The 20069-nt window shown below is 41.9% G+C and overlaps 1 protein-coding gene across 1 annotated transcript in view; it reads left to right on the top strand.

The window, feature by feature from the left end:
• Positions 1 to 20069, top strand: part of LOC307037815 (sterile alpha motif domain-containing protein 10-like) — a 55163-nt gene that overhangs the window by 2035 nt on the left and 33059 nt on the right. The window contains exon 2 of the mRNA XM_079678958.1: positions 17952 to 18136. Within this exon, the coding sequence (XP_079535084.1) occupies positions 17952 to 18136 (185 nt within the window). The remainder of the gene's footprint in view (positions 1 to 17951; positions 18137 to 20069) is intronic.

Below are 20069 nucleotides of genomic sequence, written 5' to 3'. Positions count from 1 at the left end.
ATTTACTTAAGCATCATTAATTTACTCAGCGCCATGGGCTTTGACGCCGCCATGGCAGTGTGTTGCAATGAAACTTTAAAGAGTTTTTGATCCAAAAAACAGTAGCACTTTTTGTAGATACACAGGGTTTGATTTACAACCAGTGGCAACAACTAGAACCATTTACTGAAACTCCTCATGCATGTTAGGGCAGAGACTGGTGTTTGATAGGAACTTGACAACCACACAATATTCTATGCTTTTGTATTGAACTGGATAACTGTAGCCTGTTTGTGGGTAAATAATCATTATGCAACTAAAATCTACTCCATGTCATCTTGGACCCTGATTTGTTAACCATGAATATTTAAGGGGTACAAATACACCATAAAGCTGATGATATATAAGATTTGTCTGTAGGTTGTTGTTTCATTGTTAGGCGGACAGTCAGTCACAGGCCTGTGAGTTGATCTGCATTTGAAATGGTATTAATAACATGAATAGTTGCGTCTGAATTTATATTGCTAACAGAATTACATGTTCTGTCTTGCTGTACAACGAGTCAAGCTATCTAATTATACCCCCTCCATCTTTTGGCTATTCAGAGTGGATGGAATTCATCAGACGTTTACTTAAATCGACCAGGACATCTGGCTGTATTGTTATATCTAAGATAAGCCGTCATAGAAATGATGCTACTGGGTAACTGTATTGTCCACTGCACAGCATCCAGGAGAAGGGAGATTTTTCAGAGGAGGAAGATAGAGAGAAAGCTGCATGGTCCATCCATATACGCATACAAAATAAGCATGGGGTAATCGTGTGTGTGTGTGTTTTTTGTGAGCTTGTGTGTGTCTTCACTCCAACATGCAGGCCTGACTAAGCTCAGCATGAAAGATATCCAGAGATATGGGTCGATGAAGAGAATGCCAGGGTCGCTTCCATCCATCCATACAGTGCTAGACATATGTGCTCACCAATATGACAGGCTCACATGGAGATGAGCACACTGCTGAGTCTGAATCCAAAAACAACCTATTTATATATAACGACCCCTGTTTCCCTAAGCATGTGGGTGGATAGACAGCTGTAGGAGGGTTGACGTTGTCTATTCAATGTCTTAATGATGGACATGTGAGTAGGAAGCAGAAGAAAAAATGTGTACAGACCCAAAAAAAGAGGATTTAATAAGATTTTTCCTTTAAAAAGAAACACAGAAATGGCATAAAAAGGAAAACACTAATGTCTTTTCTTAGGAAACTATAACTTGCATTTTCTTCTTAGATACAACATGTTAAACACAAAATCACAAATGTCTATACTGTTTTTTAATGTAGAAATAATTTTCTACAGTGTTGACTATTGATGTTTTTCTGTTGCGTTTAGCCTAGGAGCTGTCCACCGTCTAGACTTTCCTCAAAAGGCCCACAGCACACAAACACATCTTTTCTTCGGCTCAGGTCACAAAGACGGTGCTCATTCAACCGGGAATTAATCGCCCCTTTTCAGTGGGGCGCTTCTACCACAGGATTCCAATCTGTACTTGTGCATGTGGGTGCCTGCATGTGTTTTGTTCAATGTGTGTTTATGCTTGAGTGTGTGAACATGCAGATGAGGCAGAAGGCAACAAGCAGCTCATTTGGTGGGACGGTGGGGGAGGCGGGGGTGTGGTTGTTAGCTTTACACTGACAAATACACCATTTGTTGTTTTCCTGGCGCGCGTTACGTTGCCTGCTGGAGGCGGCGTCCATTTGGCGCAATTGGTGTTGGAGCCAAATGTGTTTCTGGCCTCTGTAGTAAAGTAATATGGTAATAGAGTGTTAGCGTTAGTTGTGAGCGTGTGTGTGTGAGAGAGCATGCAAGCCGTTAACCTCTTTCCCCTGTCCATTGTCAACCCCATCCTCCCCACAGCAGGGAGTGTGTCACTCAATATACATCGTGGAGAATCCTCTTGAACACACACACAGCCTCCTGTCTTCCATCATCAACTCTCTGATCCACCTCAGCCCCGCGGCTGCACCTGGCCTGAGCCTCTGGATTTTAGATACACAGAGAAAAAGTATAAAGACAAAGTGAACAAAGGGAGAGAGGAGACAGAGAATGATGTGTTTGTATACGTTGTTGAGTGTCCGAAAGTCTCTAAAAGTCTTGTCAAGACGGATGAAGAGCAGTGGCGAACCGTGTCTATCAACTGGATCTTCTTTAGACACACACACACCCCGCCGCTGCGGTGTTAATATAATTAAATCAATTTTTTGTTTGTTTTATCTGAGTGTTCCAGGGTCTGAATACCTTGAAGGCCCTGACGGTTCGCCACTGAGGAAGAGTGACTGGGGAAAGTTCTCATAAATTGTTTCCTCAGTCGAGTGACATCTTAAAAAGATATGTCATTTCAACTTTGCAGTTTTGGTCATCCTTAATTGTTTTGAAAGCATTGTATTTAACACAGTTTTTTCCTGTATCCGAGAACACAGTCTTCCGTGCTACAGGTTGGAAAACAGACAACAATTTAGCCAGAATATCTAACCCACTTGAATTTAAGGTGAAAGAAATGTGAGTGCACCTGTGTTATCACTTATTTCAAAGAAAGATGTGTGTCTAGACAACTACGCAAAACTTAGATTGGTGATAATTGTCAGGGACCAAGCAGTAAGCCACAGGAGTTTTTAAAGAAACTGGGTTTTATATTTACCCAAAAACAAAAAAAAACACCATAAGCCAAGAATCTTTAATAACTAGACCTATAGAAGAGGTCAACAGAAAATAACTCTAACAGCAACTTAACAGGTGTTAACTGAACAAACCGACCTGACAAACGGAGGGAACAAGGAAGATATGTAGTGGCTTGGCGAAACCAAATAGAAAACAATGGGTAATTAAGATCAACAGAATACCCAAAGACACTGACAATCCTTTGACATGGATCACATGGTTTGACCCAATTTGGCCCAATAGGCTGCTTGCAGTATTTATGAGTCCCCCACCCTCAGCCACACCCTTTGCTGATCCAGGAAGTAACCTCCCCCAATGAACATGGCAACTCAAAGACAAAGAACAATATTATTACAAACAAATACCTGTGCTAAAATGTTTGCAAATAAACTAAATAATGTCACGTTTAAAGCAAATAAAGGGTTTTCTATTTTAATCGAAAGTGTGGTGTTAATTGTTGACTGCAACTATTGGAGATGAGGGTGCAGTATACTGTAATTGCTTTACCATGTGTGGCTGTGGCCTTCACAATAACTTGTCTGTTGTTTTTTCCTAATTACATTGAGCAAAACTAGGAGGTTTGAACCTGTATCATCATGTTACTGCTTAGAATAGTTCTCCGCTGATTTGGCATTGACATCTTCACACTCACAACACACAGTTTTGGTGCACTTCCCTGTGAGGTTTTGTGGCCCTTATGACTTGGTTAAAGGGATGTTGATGCACTTCAATGAAATTGGAGAGCTATTATTATGTGCAATAAACAGGAATTATCATAGATAAAGGGAGTTCATAAGTCAAGAGGAGGGCATTTAAAACCTCTTGCTACAATAGAAATAAAAGAATCAATTTAATTCAATCTCAGACATTTCTTAACAAGATAATGTTGATGGAGAACATTTTCAATGAGTTATTGATCTAATGAATTTGTCCTCTCAGACAGTTCACCAACTGTTTTGACCTCTGACCCAGTGTGCAGGGGTGGGATGGACAGAGGATGATTCAGTAGATAAACATTTACACTCTGCTCCTAAAGGCCTCTCAGAGATTGATGAAGGGGTGAAAGAGGAGAGTCTGCTGTGGCATAAATCAGCAGTGGATTAGCAGGAGCAGTGTGTGGTGGATTTTGGACTCTGAGGCATCACACTTCAATTGTCTCGTCCAGTCCAGCCTTGCCATCCTCTTAATACTTACAGAAATGACAAGTCTTCGCCGTTCTGATCTAGTGCCCAGGTCCGACTTCACCCTCAATTCCCCCCCTCTTCCCTTACTTCCTCCTTCCTCCTACTGAATTAGAGTGCGCACAGGCCCATATCCAATTTCTCTCCTTTAATTAGCCTTCTGCACACGAAGAGGGATCAAGGGAGAGGTTTAAAGGGTACAGGCATGGATGTGAAAGAGAAATTTAATTTTTCTGAAAGATTGCACTAATTAGATATCATTTCATACGGTTGTTTCCCTTATGTGCCACACTGTTGTTACGTTCTGACTTAATACAGACCATCTCTTTAACCCGAAGAGGCTTAATCAATTTAATCAATGTGTGTTTCAGATAAGCAATTTGTGTACTTTAATTTTAGGCTATAATTATGTTAATGGTATTGTAATGATTCAATTTGCTATTAATGAATATTGTCCGTTGTTGTTCTCTGTCCTCGCTATGTGTCGTGAGAAAATTAGATGGCGCATATTGTGTTCGAGGCACGTTTCTGTAATATCATCGTGTCTTCCGTCTCATCTTTGGCCAGATGTCTTTCAGCCTGCAGTTTCAAGGACAGCAGTCAACCTTTCCCCCCCACTCACGATCCTTCCCATTAGAGGCAGCTAAACAAACAGTCTAATTAAGTGTGGCCTTGTGTGATAGGGTAAGCTCAGAGCTTTTCACTCTTTGTTAATAGGTTGGCCTGCTCCTCCTACCAAGTGCTGGGGGTCAGTGGGGCCTGTGGTGCAGATTGCCTATTAAACCAAATGGCTAATGGCTCCAGCTACACCGCAAGTCAGACATCCTTGCACACTCAGGAGCACGAGTCACGTTCACCCACCGCAAAAGCAATTACATTGCCGGCGATCGCAATCTTGTAGCATGATCTGCGAAAAAGGTTTGATCTGCATGTAAAATAGTTTACGCATGTACAAAAAGTGTGTGTGTGAGTCTGTGTGTGACTTTGAAATTGAACATGTTTTGCACTCATTCCACCCATCGGTTATACCTCTTCCAAAAATAGAAATCAATTTAGCTTTCTGTCTTCTCCTCTTATCAGCCTTTTAGCCATTCCCCTTCTCTCTTTTCTCGCTGCTCCAGCCTATATTTCATGCTTTTTTTATTTTGGATTTGTCCTACCTCTACGCAGTTCACCTTCTGTGCATATTCCACCGCCTCTCTCTTCCTTCTCCTGCTGTGTCCCCTGATGTGTATTGTGATAGCGCCCTGTGAGTATATACAGTTCTGTCGGGGTCCATGGCCTCCTCTGGCTGTCACAGTGCTGCTTGAATGGACCCTCAATGTACCATGTCAATAGGCAGCCAAGTGTCAGCGTGTAACAGCTGAGAAAGTGAGAAAGAGTTGCTTAAATGCATCTCAACTTTCTGTGAATGGCTTTAAGCTCTGGAACTAACGGTATACCTACATTACAATTTTTTTTTATCTCATGTTTCCTCTCATCTCTACTTTATTCTCACCTGTATCTAGTCCTCTCTTCCTGCAACATACCTCTCTCAGCTCGCTGCTCTCTCATGATATCCCCAGATGGTATCTCTCTGGAGTTACATAAAAAAGCCCCTCTCCTATCACGTCAACCCCACAGTCTGTTGCATAATTACTGCAAATGTGAGATTTTCACCTCACAAACCTTTCCATCCAAACCTCACTGAGCCTTGAGGCTCCGACTGATATAAAAGCCATATGGCACCCTCAAGAAATGCCTCACGCCATGTCGAATATGTTGCAGAGATTTATATCATGCTCAAGCTCCTGGGATATTTAAGTAGTTCAATGTGACACACATGTTATAGTTTGCGTGTAAACATAATCAGATTTTCTGCCTTTCAGCAACAAATAAGAACTGACTGTGATTTTCTTAATGTCACGTCTCAGAAAATCTCCTTAAGGCTGAACAGAAGACATCCCTTTTAGCCAAAAATGTTCTACTACCTCATGTGCCCCCTCCTGTCTACTATTAAATGATTCATTCTCAGAAGAAAGAGATTGTGACTACGATGCCAGAGACAGTCAGACTCACTACAGATCATGTTTTACTAAAAGAAATAACATTTTACCTTGATCTGTTTTGTCATTTGAAATCCTTAACCTGTGACTAAAGCTAGAGTTCTTCTTTCTAAATGTCATTTTTTTTGTACCCCAGCTTTTCTTTGGATCAGTGGTTGTTTTAATCCTTTGGTCTTATGCTCCCTTTACACTGAGTGGTGGGAAAACTGGCTGTGCACTCTTTGTGTACAATCATGCTCTTTAGAGTGTTTGCCCCCTTTTGACCTGATTCTGTTGAAATCCACTGAGACATGTGGCTGTTGTACCTTATCCGTAGATTAGGACGGATTTGTCTCTTATAAGTGGGAGATAGAGGCAACGGCATGTGATTGCCTAAGTGCTGCATTTGTAACAAAAGGCGGAAGGACTGAAAGACAGAATAATCCTCTAGTGATACTAGTGATAACTGTACAGCCATGTATATTTGACTGTATACAAGAACTCAGGGCTGTGTAAGACGTTTGCAGATCCTGACAGTCACTTTAGGGAATAAACAGCCATCACTTTGTGTAATACATCACCCTAAAAGCAGTCATTTCCTCTCATTTCACTTCATCTTATTTTGTCTTGTCCTCCAGCCCTGTTACAATGACTAATATAGAACTTTGTCCCAGAAATGGTTATTATATTGAGCTTGTAATGACAGATGTTAAAGTGAAAGCAAGAGCAAACTATTGTCGCGGGAGGCAGACGAGGTTATAGCGCTGTCAGTCAGAGTTAGTGGGGGCGGGTTCTTAGCTGTCATCCCAGCGTTTTGGTCTCGCCCTACATATCAGGTCACTGGTGCTCTGCAGGCTTTGGGTCTTGGCAGGAGCAAACACACACATGTAGACACACAGACTCCTAGACATCCATTACAGTTTATGCACTCGCGCATGCACATACACACACTTGCCAGCCAACTGTGGCACAGAGAAATAATTTCTGATAAGAAAAGAATCCACTTCAAAGTCCTCCTCATTACTCACAAAGCCCTCAACAATCAGGCCCCCCCCCTACCTCACAGACCTGCTGCACCACCACACCCCTTCCCGCTGCCTCCGCTCATCAGAAGCCAACCTCCTATCCATCCCCACCCACATCAATCACCGGACCTTGGGGGACAGAGCCTTCTCCGTCGCTGCCCCCTCCCTCTGGAACTCACTCCCCCAACCCATCAGAGACTGCACCGACCTCACCACCTTCAAAAAACTCACAAAAACTCCCCTCTTCAATCTGGCTTTTCATGTGTGATTGTTTTTGTATTATTTGACTTTAACTTTAACTATATATTTATTTGTTGTTCCTTTCTTCTCTTTTCTTTTCTCTTCACTATTATCTGTAAAGCGTCTTTGAGCACCTGTTAAAGCGCTAACAAATTAAATCTATTATTATTATAATAGAAATCGACACAAGTCACGTATTAAGTTTGCAATAGATCAGTGTCCTCAAAAGAGGAATAAAAAGATCACTAGGGATAAGACATATCTTTTGAAACTGGTTAAGAGGCCTCCGTAATGGGACAGCAGAGGAAAGTTACTGTGCTGGAGGATATCGGGTTCGATGAATGTAAAATAATTAAGGGTTAGATAAAGCTCACTTGTCCTCTCTCATCTAGTGAAAATGCTTTCAAATCAGCCAATGCCTTGATAGGAGTGGATGTAATAGCAGACATGGGAGTGTGTGTGACATATAAAAAGAAAAGCGAGCTAACGTGTTTGACCATGCATGTGCTATTAATGCCCCATTGTTAACATGATGTGTCTGAGGGATAATTACGGTGTGTTTGAGTTTGTGTGTCTCCTTATGTGTGTGTGATTGTCGGTGATGTCGGAGTAGCGGTGATGATAAGGAAACGGTTCAGCAGAGTGGAACAGAGAGTAGGAGTGAGAGCGGGTTGAGAACAGAATTACTGAAATCACTGTGACACACACTGTGGAAAGTGGCAGTTTCAGCGTTAACAAGCAAGTTCACACACAAACAATGACATGGATGCATACACACTAAGGTTGATTAATTGGTGGGTCTCAAAAAGGAGCCCTGAGCAGTCTCTTTACCACAGTGCTACCTATGAAACATCTGTCGTCATTAGAAGTCAACATTAGGGGAGTTGGAGAGCTAAAAGTGTTTCAAATCTTGACATTGATTGTGCGCTGTGATGTAAATGGGTAAAGGAGCTCGTTTCTGAATCACCTAATTACATTGACTATCACTGTAGGGATTGCTTTTTAAGAGATTTAACAATGTAGCTCGGGATGATAGCTGGTTAAATTATAATAAGTGAGATTATTATAGAAATAGTCATAAAAAAACAATGCGGATTTTATATTTTTAGTTTTAGTACACTTCGTTTTGATGGATCTATTTATTAGAGGGGTGGGAACTACACATATGAATTTCCTTGCAGATTGATGCCACTTTCATATCTGTTTGATCAAGTGTTGGATGGTTTAGTTTATTATAAAGGTGGAAATTGCTGGTCTGGGTCTTCCCTAAGGTGAAAACACCCCATCCAGAGTAAAATCTGCAAAACTGACTAATTAACATCGTAAGATATGTTTATCACCCACTGGCTCTATTCATAATACCCTTGGAGAGAAACAGGGTAATAAGCATCTTTCCTAAAATGTGAGCTGTGCCTTTGAGGAAAAAGAAAGGTAAGCAAACTATAAGGGAATAAGTACAGAGGGGTATAAAAGAAAGAGGAGAGATGAAAGGAAGGCAGTTAGTGTTAGTGTAAAGGATTAAGAGGCAAAGGGGGAGTAGAAAGGTTCCACTGGGATCCTTCGGCCTGGATAAGATGCTCCTGCTGGGACTGTATGTGTATTGAAGTGTGTGTTTGCCTGCATGTGTGCACAAAGGGCCTTGATTCTCTTCCCCCGTTTCATCCCCAACTGCCCGCTTTGTACCAGCTGCTGTCTGCTATGTTACCTGACAGCGCAGTCTTGGGAGAGAACCAGTGTGTGTGTGGAGGGGAGGCGTAATTGGCATGTCCGCCTGACTGAAAGGCCCGGACGAAGTGGTAGTGGAGGAGTGGAGCTGATAACATGGCAATTAAGCTGAGAGAGACAGACCCCCAATCGGCGCAGCATGCCGCAGAGACCCACACAGACAGGTGGGACTGCAGGGAGGGGATACAGAGCCAGGGAGAATGGGAGAAAGCCCCCCCAGGTGTGTGTTAATTTGTCTTGCTGTTAGACTGAAAACAAGGGGGCTCCTGAATGGTCTTTACAAAACACGTCTGACTGTATTGTGCATTCATACTCTCCTCTCTCACACTGGAAACACCTGCTGTTGCTGCTGCAGCCGATCGGATAATAATGTTTTTTTAAGCATCTTTTTCACTTAAAAAGAAAACTGATTAACAACATGGTATCAGATTTACATCTTCTGTTGCTTGTTTAAATAAGGCATTGCAGAAATAGAGCAGGGTATTGTCTCTGTTGGTAGTTGATAGGGGTGCAAATCTCCATTCACCTGTCTCGGTTATGGCACCTCTGTGTGTGGTAGATCTTCTACCCACCATCCTTCCTTCCTTCCTTCCTTCCTTCCTTCTCGCCGTCTCGGCAGCCTCCTGGATTTCATCACAAAGGATCACAACAAACTTTAAAAAACTTCAAAGCTTTGAATTATATTTCAGTTTGCTCACAGAGGTGCCTCCACCAGCACCATAGCCGCTGCCGAGTTGCTGTTTCTAATCATTCATGCTGCTTTCGGATCTACAAACTAACTCCCTGTCTGCAATTTCCATTCCCTCCCCGTCTATCTCAGCTTCCAATTCATTGGCGCATTTCCATTCTCTCTCCCCTGCGCTCTTTTCTCTTTCTATGTTTACCTCTCAGCTTCTGTGGCGCATTAACTTTTATCTTTTTCTCCACCAGCCCCCCACCCATTCTATAAGCCTATTTCTCCCACCCGTTCATTCCTCTATATTTTCTTTTTATCCCCTCATCCTGGTGTCTTTGTATGGTTTCAGTGTAGAGCAGATTATCAACTAACTCTCACATCGGTCATTTATTCATTTCAATGTGTGTTTTCAAACCCCTCAGTGCTCAATAACCTGTGTTTGTTTGTGCAAGTGTGTGTGTGTGTGTGTGTGTGTGTGTGTGTGTGTGTGTGTGTGTGTGTGTGTGTGTGTGTGTGTGTGTGTGTGTGTGTACATCTGGAGCTATTGATTGGTTGTTATTTCCACACGCTACATTGCCAGCTCATTTGTCGTCTAATATGAAAGTCTATAAGCAGTGACATACATGTGAAAAGCAAAGTAGGCTACTTGTGTGATAGGCATGGCTTCAGGACATTCAATACATTATTGAGTGCTGAATCTCTCCACATCCCATTCTCTCACCAGGACACAGTGTGAGTACACCACATCGATTTAAAGACCACATGTGACAATCACAATAAACTGAAGTCCATTCAGGCTCCAGAAGCCACTCGGTTCACAGCGGCTAGTTTAACCTCTGTTCATGGCAGTGATTTAATGCAAAGAATTTTATTGTGAGTATAAGGCGCTGATTTCTCTATGCTCAGCCGACAGAGCGTGGGTGATCCTTGGCGAACGGCCTTACAGGCTATCATTGAAGGTATTTGTGAACTCAAGGAACTAGCATGCCGTGTTTTGCTTGCACAAATTACTTCTTTAATTTCAGTTTAGAAAAAAAAAACGATAATGGCAAAACCTGTTTGTGTGATTGCTTGAATCAATTTAAAGTTCATTAGCAGACCATCTGGCGTATAGCTCTTGCCTCAAAATAATCAGCTTAAACTGCACTTGAAATCAAAATCGTATAGCTTGATATCGAAATGCATGCAGGCATTGTTTTTGTGGTTGACCTGTTCACTGTATCACTCGATTTCCTGCTGTTCATTTAGTGTGCCTTTCTTAGAGGTTGTGGTTTTGGGTTAAGACGGGAAAGTAGAATTATGACACTTTAATATTTTGTTCACAGACACCCGTTAACCCACTCAGGCAGAACACTTTGCCACTCAGGGGAACAGCTGTAAACAACCACTAAATATTTAAAAAATCTTTTCTAAGCTAAGAAGTTTCGCTCCATGTGCTTTTTCATTTAATATCCCCCATCATTTTGGATTCTTTTGAGCAAAATGCTGAGGAGGGCGTCCTGCATGACATGACAAACTATGAAGGCAGTTTAGATCACAGCATGTATTGAGATGTGAAAGCTGTGGAATTATGTGTTATTGTTATGTGAAGGCTGAAATTACTGTCATTGAAAATATACAGAAGAACATCATGCTGATGTTCTCTGAGTTTCACTGCTTTGAAGCTTCTGAAATCTTGTGAATCTGAGTTGATGTCAAAGTGGGATGTTGATTTCAGATTTTCAGTTAAATTCTTTCATTTGACCTTTCACACTCATAACTTATTCAACCAATCAGAGGGAATACAATTGAGCTTAACCTTTTTAATACTTACTTGTGGATGTCACTGCCATGTGAATAAAGAACGGTTTAAACATGCATAGAGTCTTGCTCTGCCTGCTTGACCTTTTAATGTAATTTCCTTTATTTTGTCCTCTAACCCATCTGGTAGAACAATATCCCAACCAGGCTAGTTTGGATGGATTTATCTAAGGTGTTCATGAGCTGTGACTGATAACAGTGTACTGTCTGTGTGTGAACTAGATTGATCATCTGATTACCTCCCCAGTTAAGCTGGCTTGTCGAATAATAATTCAATATCTCATAAACAACATCATGCAAATATACACAGATAGTGTGTGCCCTTGAAAAGCTCTGGCATTCACTATGATGAATATACTATGGATTCATTATGCAGATGGGGCTAACTGGAGCTTGCTTTAGTGTTCTGTATGTCGATGGTGTCATGGTCAAAGTAACTGGATTAAAAGTGTTTTGCTGTATATTTTAAAAACATAATTATCACGGATAATGTACTAGGGGTTTTGGTTTCACAGATGTGGAGAGATTTATTACTTAAAACTGCTTTCATATTTTAAAGGGAGTTTTACGTTGTTTTTTTTTGCTGAAACATCAATGAGCACATTAACATACACGTTTGTATACAAGTTTTTAGTGTTTTACCAGTTACATCTAATCCTTACATGGACCATGATGAATCAGATTTTTCATACCTAGTTTTAATGTCTGTGAAGATCAGAGTTCAAATATCCTAATTCTTTGGCCACTGCTTCATTGCATCCTTGGTTCCTTCCTTCTTACTGAGTTACCTCAACAGTTTGGCATAATCACAGTTTGTTTTTTAGCTGCCTGAACTTTGATGCCATGTTAAATGGAAAGTCACCTTTTTTTAAAACATTAACAAGATATTAAAAATAGTAAATCCAGAATTTTTACACCAGGTTATCCTCACATAACCGCGATACTCCACGCAGAACCCCAAATAACTGGGATACTAGTGCGCATTAAAGGCTCTCAGTTTGATCCAGACTGATCTCACCTCACATCCTGTTACTCGACCTCGTCCTCCTTTCTCCTTTGACATCCGCTCTGAGTTATCGATTGTCTTTGAGATCTAATCTATCCTCCCGTGTCATCATATGAGAGCTTGGCTGTGAAGGGGATAAAACAATCTCATGATCTCATCTGCTCATAATTTCCCTCTTTGTCCTTCTTCATTTCCTATAACAATTAATATTAATGTTCTGTTCTGAAGCTTAATTGAATCTACTCACTCCCCTGTAACGTGTCTTCTTGCCCATTTCCCCATCTTTTTGGTTCCTATTTACCCTGGCCTTCAGTCCTTTATCCTCTTAAGAGGGCACAACCATGTTAGACCCCTTTATTTCATCTCCTCTGCTGTGTCACAAGTTATTTTCCTCCCCTAGTGCAAAACATTTAGTGAGTTCCGCTGAGCAGGAGTGGATATGACAGCCAGTGTCCTCGGGTGAAGGAGTTAGGTGGACTGTGTTTGTGTGCGTGTCTTTTGTGTGTTTTATCTAAAGTGATATGTAATTGTATGTTCTCTGACACGGTGATGGTTAATCAATAGTTCTGTCTGTCTTGGTGGAGTGCGGTGGAGTTAGAGAAAATAAGTCAGGCTGTCCTTAACGCTGGACCCTTCACTTTGTTTGTTTTTTCTCTACAGTACTGCCTAAAAATAGGAAGCTAATGTTGGCCATTCCTCTCAGCAGCCTTTGTTGTTCTCTGTGCCTTTGGGGGGCAAATGGACTAGGCAAATCATAACAGAAATGTTAGCTGCACCTGTGTTCGGATTACACTGTGCATTGTGAGCAATAAGTGCCCCACTGTTTAAATCTAAAACTCCTCCACATGGCTGCATATGCAGACTCTACAGCTGTATTCAGATGCACCAGCCAGAAGAAAAGCAGACAGGGATTATACAGATGTGTATGCGAAATATTCAAGAGTCACATTCACGTATGCATGAACATGCCGGCATCTGCTGACACACACAATCAAAAACACAGATCTAGCTGCCGTTTTCCTCATTTGTGTACTGATAAGAGTCGGTGTGTGGTTATCTAGAGCCTGCATCGTGGGTGTCCATTGTTTATTCCCATTTCCCTATCTGCGTGTTCCTGTGACACTGATGGTTTGTGAGAGAAACGTTAGCCCTAGCCTGTGCAACAGTTTCTCATGTCATAGTGGGTAATAGACTGCAAAGCATCATGGGAAAAAACCCTGGGGTACAGGGTTTTTAGTTTATTTTTAAAGCTCCAACCAGAATTCTTTTTATCACCTCCTGCCGTTTCAAAATGGAGTAATTTCATGGCTCATTCCTGAGGTTAAGACCGGGTCGGTTGGAGTGGAAGAGTTGTAAATAGCCCCTCGCTTTACCACCCAACTTACTATAGGCCCAACAAATCTGGATCATTTGTAGATGTACTAGACGTAGTGGAGTTGGCAGCATCGCTCTGTTTGATGCTATATTTAGGTCTTCAGGTTTAATGCGTTTCACAGGCATGAAATCACTTCATGATGAAGTTTCACCCTCTTGCAGATTACCAGGAATGAAGAAGACTGGGATTTTTTTCTCCCCTCTTTCATATAAAACTTGGTCTGCAAATAGAAAGGCTATCTTCGGGTTGAATAAGAGGTGCTTGGCAGTTCATGCTAATATCATGCTGCTAAAATACACCATGTTAACCTCTCTGTGATGCCTGGAATAGGGTGGATAAGCCTGAACACTTGCCTCAAGGCGAGAGGATTTCAGAAGTTGATGCCAAGGGTATGCACAAATCAAACTTCTATAAAAAACCCACTCAGCAAAAAGATTTCCACACAGACTAATTTAGATGCTCTCTTTTGGAGTCAAATGAGTAATGTCCAGTGATGCCATGTTAATCTACTGTGGGATTTGGCTTGGAACGACCTTCCAGGGGTGCCGTACTTAACGGCTTAATTACCTTTACAAAAGGGTATACCTCTGAGATTTAGCAGCCTCTCTGCAGGGCAGATATGCTGCTCAGTGGAGAGGAGGTGATATGAGGTTACACTTCACTGGGCTGAGTCGTGTTGACCTACCTGCCCTCTGCACACACTGACACTCACATAAACACCTGTCTGACACTTTGCCCTTGGCTTTGGCACCTCTACCACCAACAGTTCTCTCTCTCTCCCTACATGTGAGGCTGAAGTTACAGATATCTGAGCATCATAAATTGCACATCATCAAATCTTCATTATTTATTTACTTTATTTACTGACTCAACAAATGCATATCATGTTCTGCTTTTCACCCTGCTTCCCTCCATCCACCCTTCATCCTCCCTAGTTTGCACTTCCTGATTAGAGGTGATAAAAGTCACCGGCAAGGGCATCTAGAGATAATATTACTCCAGTTAGTGACAAATAGGAGAGAGGAGATTTGACGTTTGTCCGGGCTTATCAAAAGTATGTTGAGACAGACGAGGAATAAACCTTCCTGCTGAATAGTTAGGATGGTAATCACTCAAAATGCAAAGACGGTGCATTTGACTCTGATCTTTATCACATTTAGATCCACAGCTAAATCCTATCATTGAGCCTCTTTTAGAATAAATGGCTTTTTCTAAAGCTTTGCAACCGTAAAAAAAGACAACCGTCAGAGGCATACGTAGAAATGCCTTCCAAAGCGGACTTGAATTGGAAGGTATTGATATTTAATCACTTTTGGGTGATTTTATTCTCAGCCGTGTCCTGTGACCGGAGGTTAAGTCGACCGAGTCCATTGAAGCTTGCCGAACGAGCGCTCTGTCTTCATTTAATGACTGGAGGGGTTGGCAAGATATTGCACATATTGAGATTTCAATGGAACTGTGAAGTCATGATGTTGCATTTCCTCATCTACAAAGTGATGTCTATAAAGTGTAGGTCAGTCTCCGCCTAATAATTGGAAAGCTCTCTTTAGCAGCTTGTGAAATGCAGTTGTTTCGCGGTCTATAAACGCGTCTCCCCTCTAAGTTCTTTTACCTTTCCACAGTTTGATCAGTTTACTGTCAGTTTGCATGGATCCAAAGCTAATTTACAGAAACGCTCGCTCTTTCTTGTCCGGCTTGCTCATGCTTTTGCGCTCGCTCTTGTCTCCTTCTGAGAGATTGGCAGGTCTTTAAGGTTGCAAGGCGCTTAGCTTCCCACGTCCCTTCCTCCTGTCTCCTCCCCTTCATTCTGACTGGCAGTAATTACATCAGGGCTGGACTTGGTTTGTCCCGACGACCCCAAAGACCTGACAACCAGAAAGAGAGAGAGAGAGAGAGAGAAAGGGGAACGAGTAAGATACTGCTGCATAAGAAGATATAAAAGTAGCAGCATATAGAAATGGGGAAAGGGGGAGCGCAGAGAAAGGAAGCGGCATGAGAAGGAAGAGAAGGTTACACATCAGTGGTTCCTGACAGGCCTTTCTTGTTTTCATCTTCACAATCTTTTTCATTCCTCCATCATAGCTCCATGTGAACTCTTTCGTATTCACCACTGCTCACATGAAAAGACTTTTGGGTTGAGAAAAAGTGCCCGCCCCATCCCTTCACAACCCACACCACTCCCAGCCGCAACCCAGAGTTTCCCACAAGCCTCAGCTGTCATACAGCAGCTCTCAGCGCTCTGTTGTGTAATTCTGAAGTGGGAGTTGTCCTGGAAAGCTTGTTTTTTCCCTTGTTAGTGAAAAAGAATGGCAGGTTTGCTTTAATGTTGACAGAAGATATCTTGTTTATATCTTTACATCGGGTATGGAAGATAGGGCAAAACCATTGGGCCAAAAATCCCATGTAGAGAGAAACATGAAAGGGCTTATAATAACATACAGCAATGAAATAAATCCATTCTCTTTTTTTAAATCTGGTCCCCAGGAGAAGGGTGAAAAATAAATTAGGAAGTCATTCAGTACATGAAATGAGGCTTTTCTAAAAGAATGCTCTGACATTGTTCGGTTGTTAAAGGTGACCTATCATGCAAAATGCACTTTTGTACGTCTTTTATACATGAATATGTGTCCCCGGTGTCAGAAAACACAACCCTCTCTATTTTCCTCCAAACCCAAATCCCTTAAAAAGGGGCGGAAACGGATCTGATACAGACTGTTCCAGATTTGAACACTTCTGTGATGTCACAGAAGTGGCGCTACAGCTATTGGGCCAACTCCACCAATCAGGAGGAGACAGCCACGGACATTGCCGTTCGAAAGCGCTGGAGAAACTGTAGTACATATGCCAGGCCTGTAGATGGTGCTGTTCTCACAGAATCAGCCCATGCAAAGACAGTGTTAAATTGAGTGAAATGAGGAATGGCTAAAATGCATGATCTGTTTGGTATTTTGAAAAATAAAAAGTATAAATATGCGTTATATAGGTATGGTCCTACACTATATTATTCAAATATAGCATGATAGGTCCACTTTTAAGTTTTTTTCAAATGTAAAAGTAATGAATGTAATGTTCATTATTCCTTGTTTTGCTTTTAGCCCTTTCATCAGTAATTCTGTGTCCAGCTCAATGACTGCCTTTACACGCACACATGAATCAGGGGATTTTAGGGAGAAATCCATTTGTGCTTGACATGCACACTTAAGCTGCTTTAAATATTATATTGTTTGTAATGGTAACTCCTCAAGCGTATATATGTGAACAAACAGTTGCATATTAAAGTATATTAATGATTAATGATGCTACAACTTGAATGTATTTATTCTAGGATAATTTTAGTTTGACTTGACAAAGGACCTCTCTTGCTCAAATCTAGCTGTGTGTTAACCAGGTTTCTCTTAACCCCTCAGGAATGGATTTCTTGTTAACATGGCGTTTTAAAAATCAAGTGACTTTCAAAAGTTGACAATAAGCAGCAGCATAACGTCTCTATCTCAGTTTTACCCTCTGTCATGCATTCTCTTGACCTTTTTCTGCTCCCACTGTCATCTCTCTGTTGTGTCTGGATTATGTGCAGTCAAATACTCTTTTATCATGCACATGACTAATACATTTGTGTCTAAGGTAAGGGGAGCAATGGATGTGTTTGTCCCATGGAAAATAGACCCACAACCACAAACGACGCACCACTGTAGCCTGTTCAACTTGTGAACCGCAGAAGATGCCCTGTGGCTGTTGGAGATCTGTCCTCTGAACCTGTCGTGACAACTTTTCTGCTTAGCTGTCTCACAGCTAACGCTCACTCCTGGGAGGAAAGGGTAGACAGAGAGAGGGAGGGATGCACAAATATTTAGATGAAGGATTTAAATAAGCAAAGATTAATCTAGCAAGAGAGACACAATTCAAAAAAGCATGCGCTGTCTCTGTTAATATGCACTTAGCATAATTGGAGATCACAGTGGAGTCGCACTGCTGCCCACCACCATCACCAAAACAGCCATCTGTTCGTAGCAGTGTGACAGTCAGTACACAGAGCATGTCATCTGGAGTGAATGCAAACTGTTAAGCTCTTACTTAGAGGATTATCAATTATTTATTTTGTCAAGTTTCTCAATTCATAGACAAAAGACATTAAACTAACACAATACAAAGTGAGTGCTTAGTGTGTGTTCTTCTCTGACGTTTTTTTCCCTTTCTCTTCTTCCTCTCAGCGGCGTCCAGCTTCAGCTTTTGCCGCGCCTCCCTGGAGCACACGCTGTCTGCGGAGGAGCTGAACTACCAGCTGCCGCGCCGCCCCGGAGGCAGCAACCTGACCTGGCACGACGGCCGAGGCCAGAGGACAGCGCACACACGCACCGTCAAGCTCCTGCAGCAGCCCGGCACAGAGGGCATCCAGGTATACAGACATCCACACAAACACATTCAAAGGCAGTGCCGGGGAGGCTTTAAGTGCTTGTTTTGCTTACAAAAACAGTCTGCAAGAACATTTGTTCAGGCATCGAGGGACAGCTCAGATTTAAGCAGTTTCGACCCCAACAAATGAAAAAGAAAAAAGAAAGCCTCTGAGGCCGGAGCCATACTTAGTTTCACTATTGAAGCAATCTGCTGTGCTTGGGGATAATCTGTCAATGATTTGGGTTTGTTCAAAAAGAGTAAATGTCAGGGCAATCACAGCAGCATGGGAAAAGAACACATGCCACATTTTAGAATCTAAAGTTGAAGATCTAAGTTTTCACTTTAATCCCAGTTTGCAGTAGCTTGGAATCAGTTCTGCCAATTTCACATACCGCTAGTGTTTTTAGAGGCTTATTGTTGCCATTTAAATAATAATTTACCTGTAGAATTGATATTTTTGTTTTTGAACAACCGTTAATCATTTTGTGTTCTGTTTGTTATTTTTAATTGTGATACATTTTTAAAAGCCGTTAAAGGAAACCTTGTTCTTTCGCTCTGGGAATCAAACAGTCTGACCACGCTTTGTGTGGTAAAAGTATGTCAAAAATAAAACTTTTATTTTATTTTGATTGTTTTATTTCTGCATATGATCATCTCTTGCTCATTATTTGAAGTTGTTCTCATCGTGAAGTTGAGAAGTTATAATTGGTAAAATAATTCACTTGTATGACTTTGTATTGAATTACATCCCTGTGCTAGATAAAATATTTAATGAAATATAATTTGAACATTCTTTAGTAGTTTAGTTAAGAACATATTATTTCCCTTGAGGTGCGGTTTGCAGTAATTGAATATTCTCCTGTGTGAATTAACTGGTAGCTCATAAAAGCTTTCCACTGTAATCTTAAAAGCAGTGACTCTAACTATATGAGAGACAGAGTGGTGTAATGAAGCGGCCCTGACTAGGGTGGGTAAAAGCCATATGTGCTCTGTGGCAGATAATCTCTGAGCATCAGAGAGAAAAGAGAGCATTAGTGCATCAGCGGCAGGGGTGCATCTTTAGCTATTGAAATCTCAGTGGTACGAGGAAGTCTAATTGTTTTATCTTGTAGCCTTCATGATGTTGGCCGAGCCTGTAGTGCAGGCCTATTCAACTGGCGGCCCGCGGGCCAGATGCGGCCCAGAACCAACTCCCGAGTGGCCCAGCCTCCCGTAGCCAAATTCCTACACTAGTAAAGACCATGAACGCAACACTCCGCGTTGCATAGAAACCCATAGAAACCACCAAACCACAACGCAGCACGTTTTTTGAAAGTGCATCTGGTGGTGCTAGTAACGGTGGTCCTATGATAGCAACTCTAAAACATGTCTCTCTCAACTCTGAAGCGTAAACAGAGACAAAACGGTCATTGATCTTGTGGAGCAGATCCAAGTCAAGCTGGACCTTTTCGCGACCGACTTGAGCACTGGTCGGATGCTGCATTTTCCGACGCTCCCCAAACACATCACATCTCCGGCACAAATCACGGATGTGATGCCAGATTTCATTGCGAGGTTGAAAGAGAAATTTTGCCGGTCGATTGGATGGACTTGCTCTGCCCACAGAGGTGATGGGCTTTGCCAGAGACCCCTTCACTGTTGCAATAGAGGGGGACGTATCAACCAGAGCAAAGGAAGTGGTCCCCTGCATTGACAAGGAGAAATATACACTGGAACTTATTGACATGCAGCGCACTAACGGGCCAGCAAAGTTTTGGAGTGATGTCAAAAAACAGCAGTTCCCTAACGTTCAGAAAGTAGCGATCTCTGTGCTCAGTATATTTGGATCAACATACACATGTGAATCAAGCTTTTCACACATGAACTCAATCAAAAGTAGCACTCGCTGCTCCCTGACTGACAGCACTCTTCACAAATGTCTTAGGATTGCATTG

This window comes from Notothenia rossii, assembly GCF_949606895.1.
Source record: "Notothenia rossii genome assembly, chromosome: 4".
Classification (NCBI taxonomy): domain Eukaryota; kingdom Metazoa; phylum Chordata; class Actinopteri; order Perciformes; family Nototheniidae; genus Notothenia; species Notothenia rossii.
Note: the sequence above shows the minus strand (reverse complement) of the source record. Positions and strands in the feature narration are given on the sequence as shown.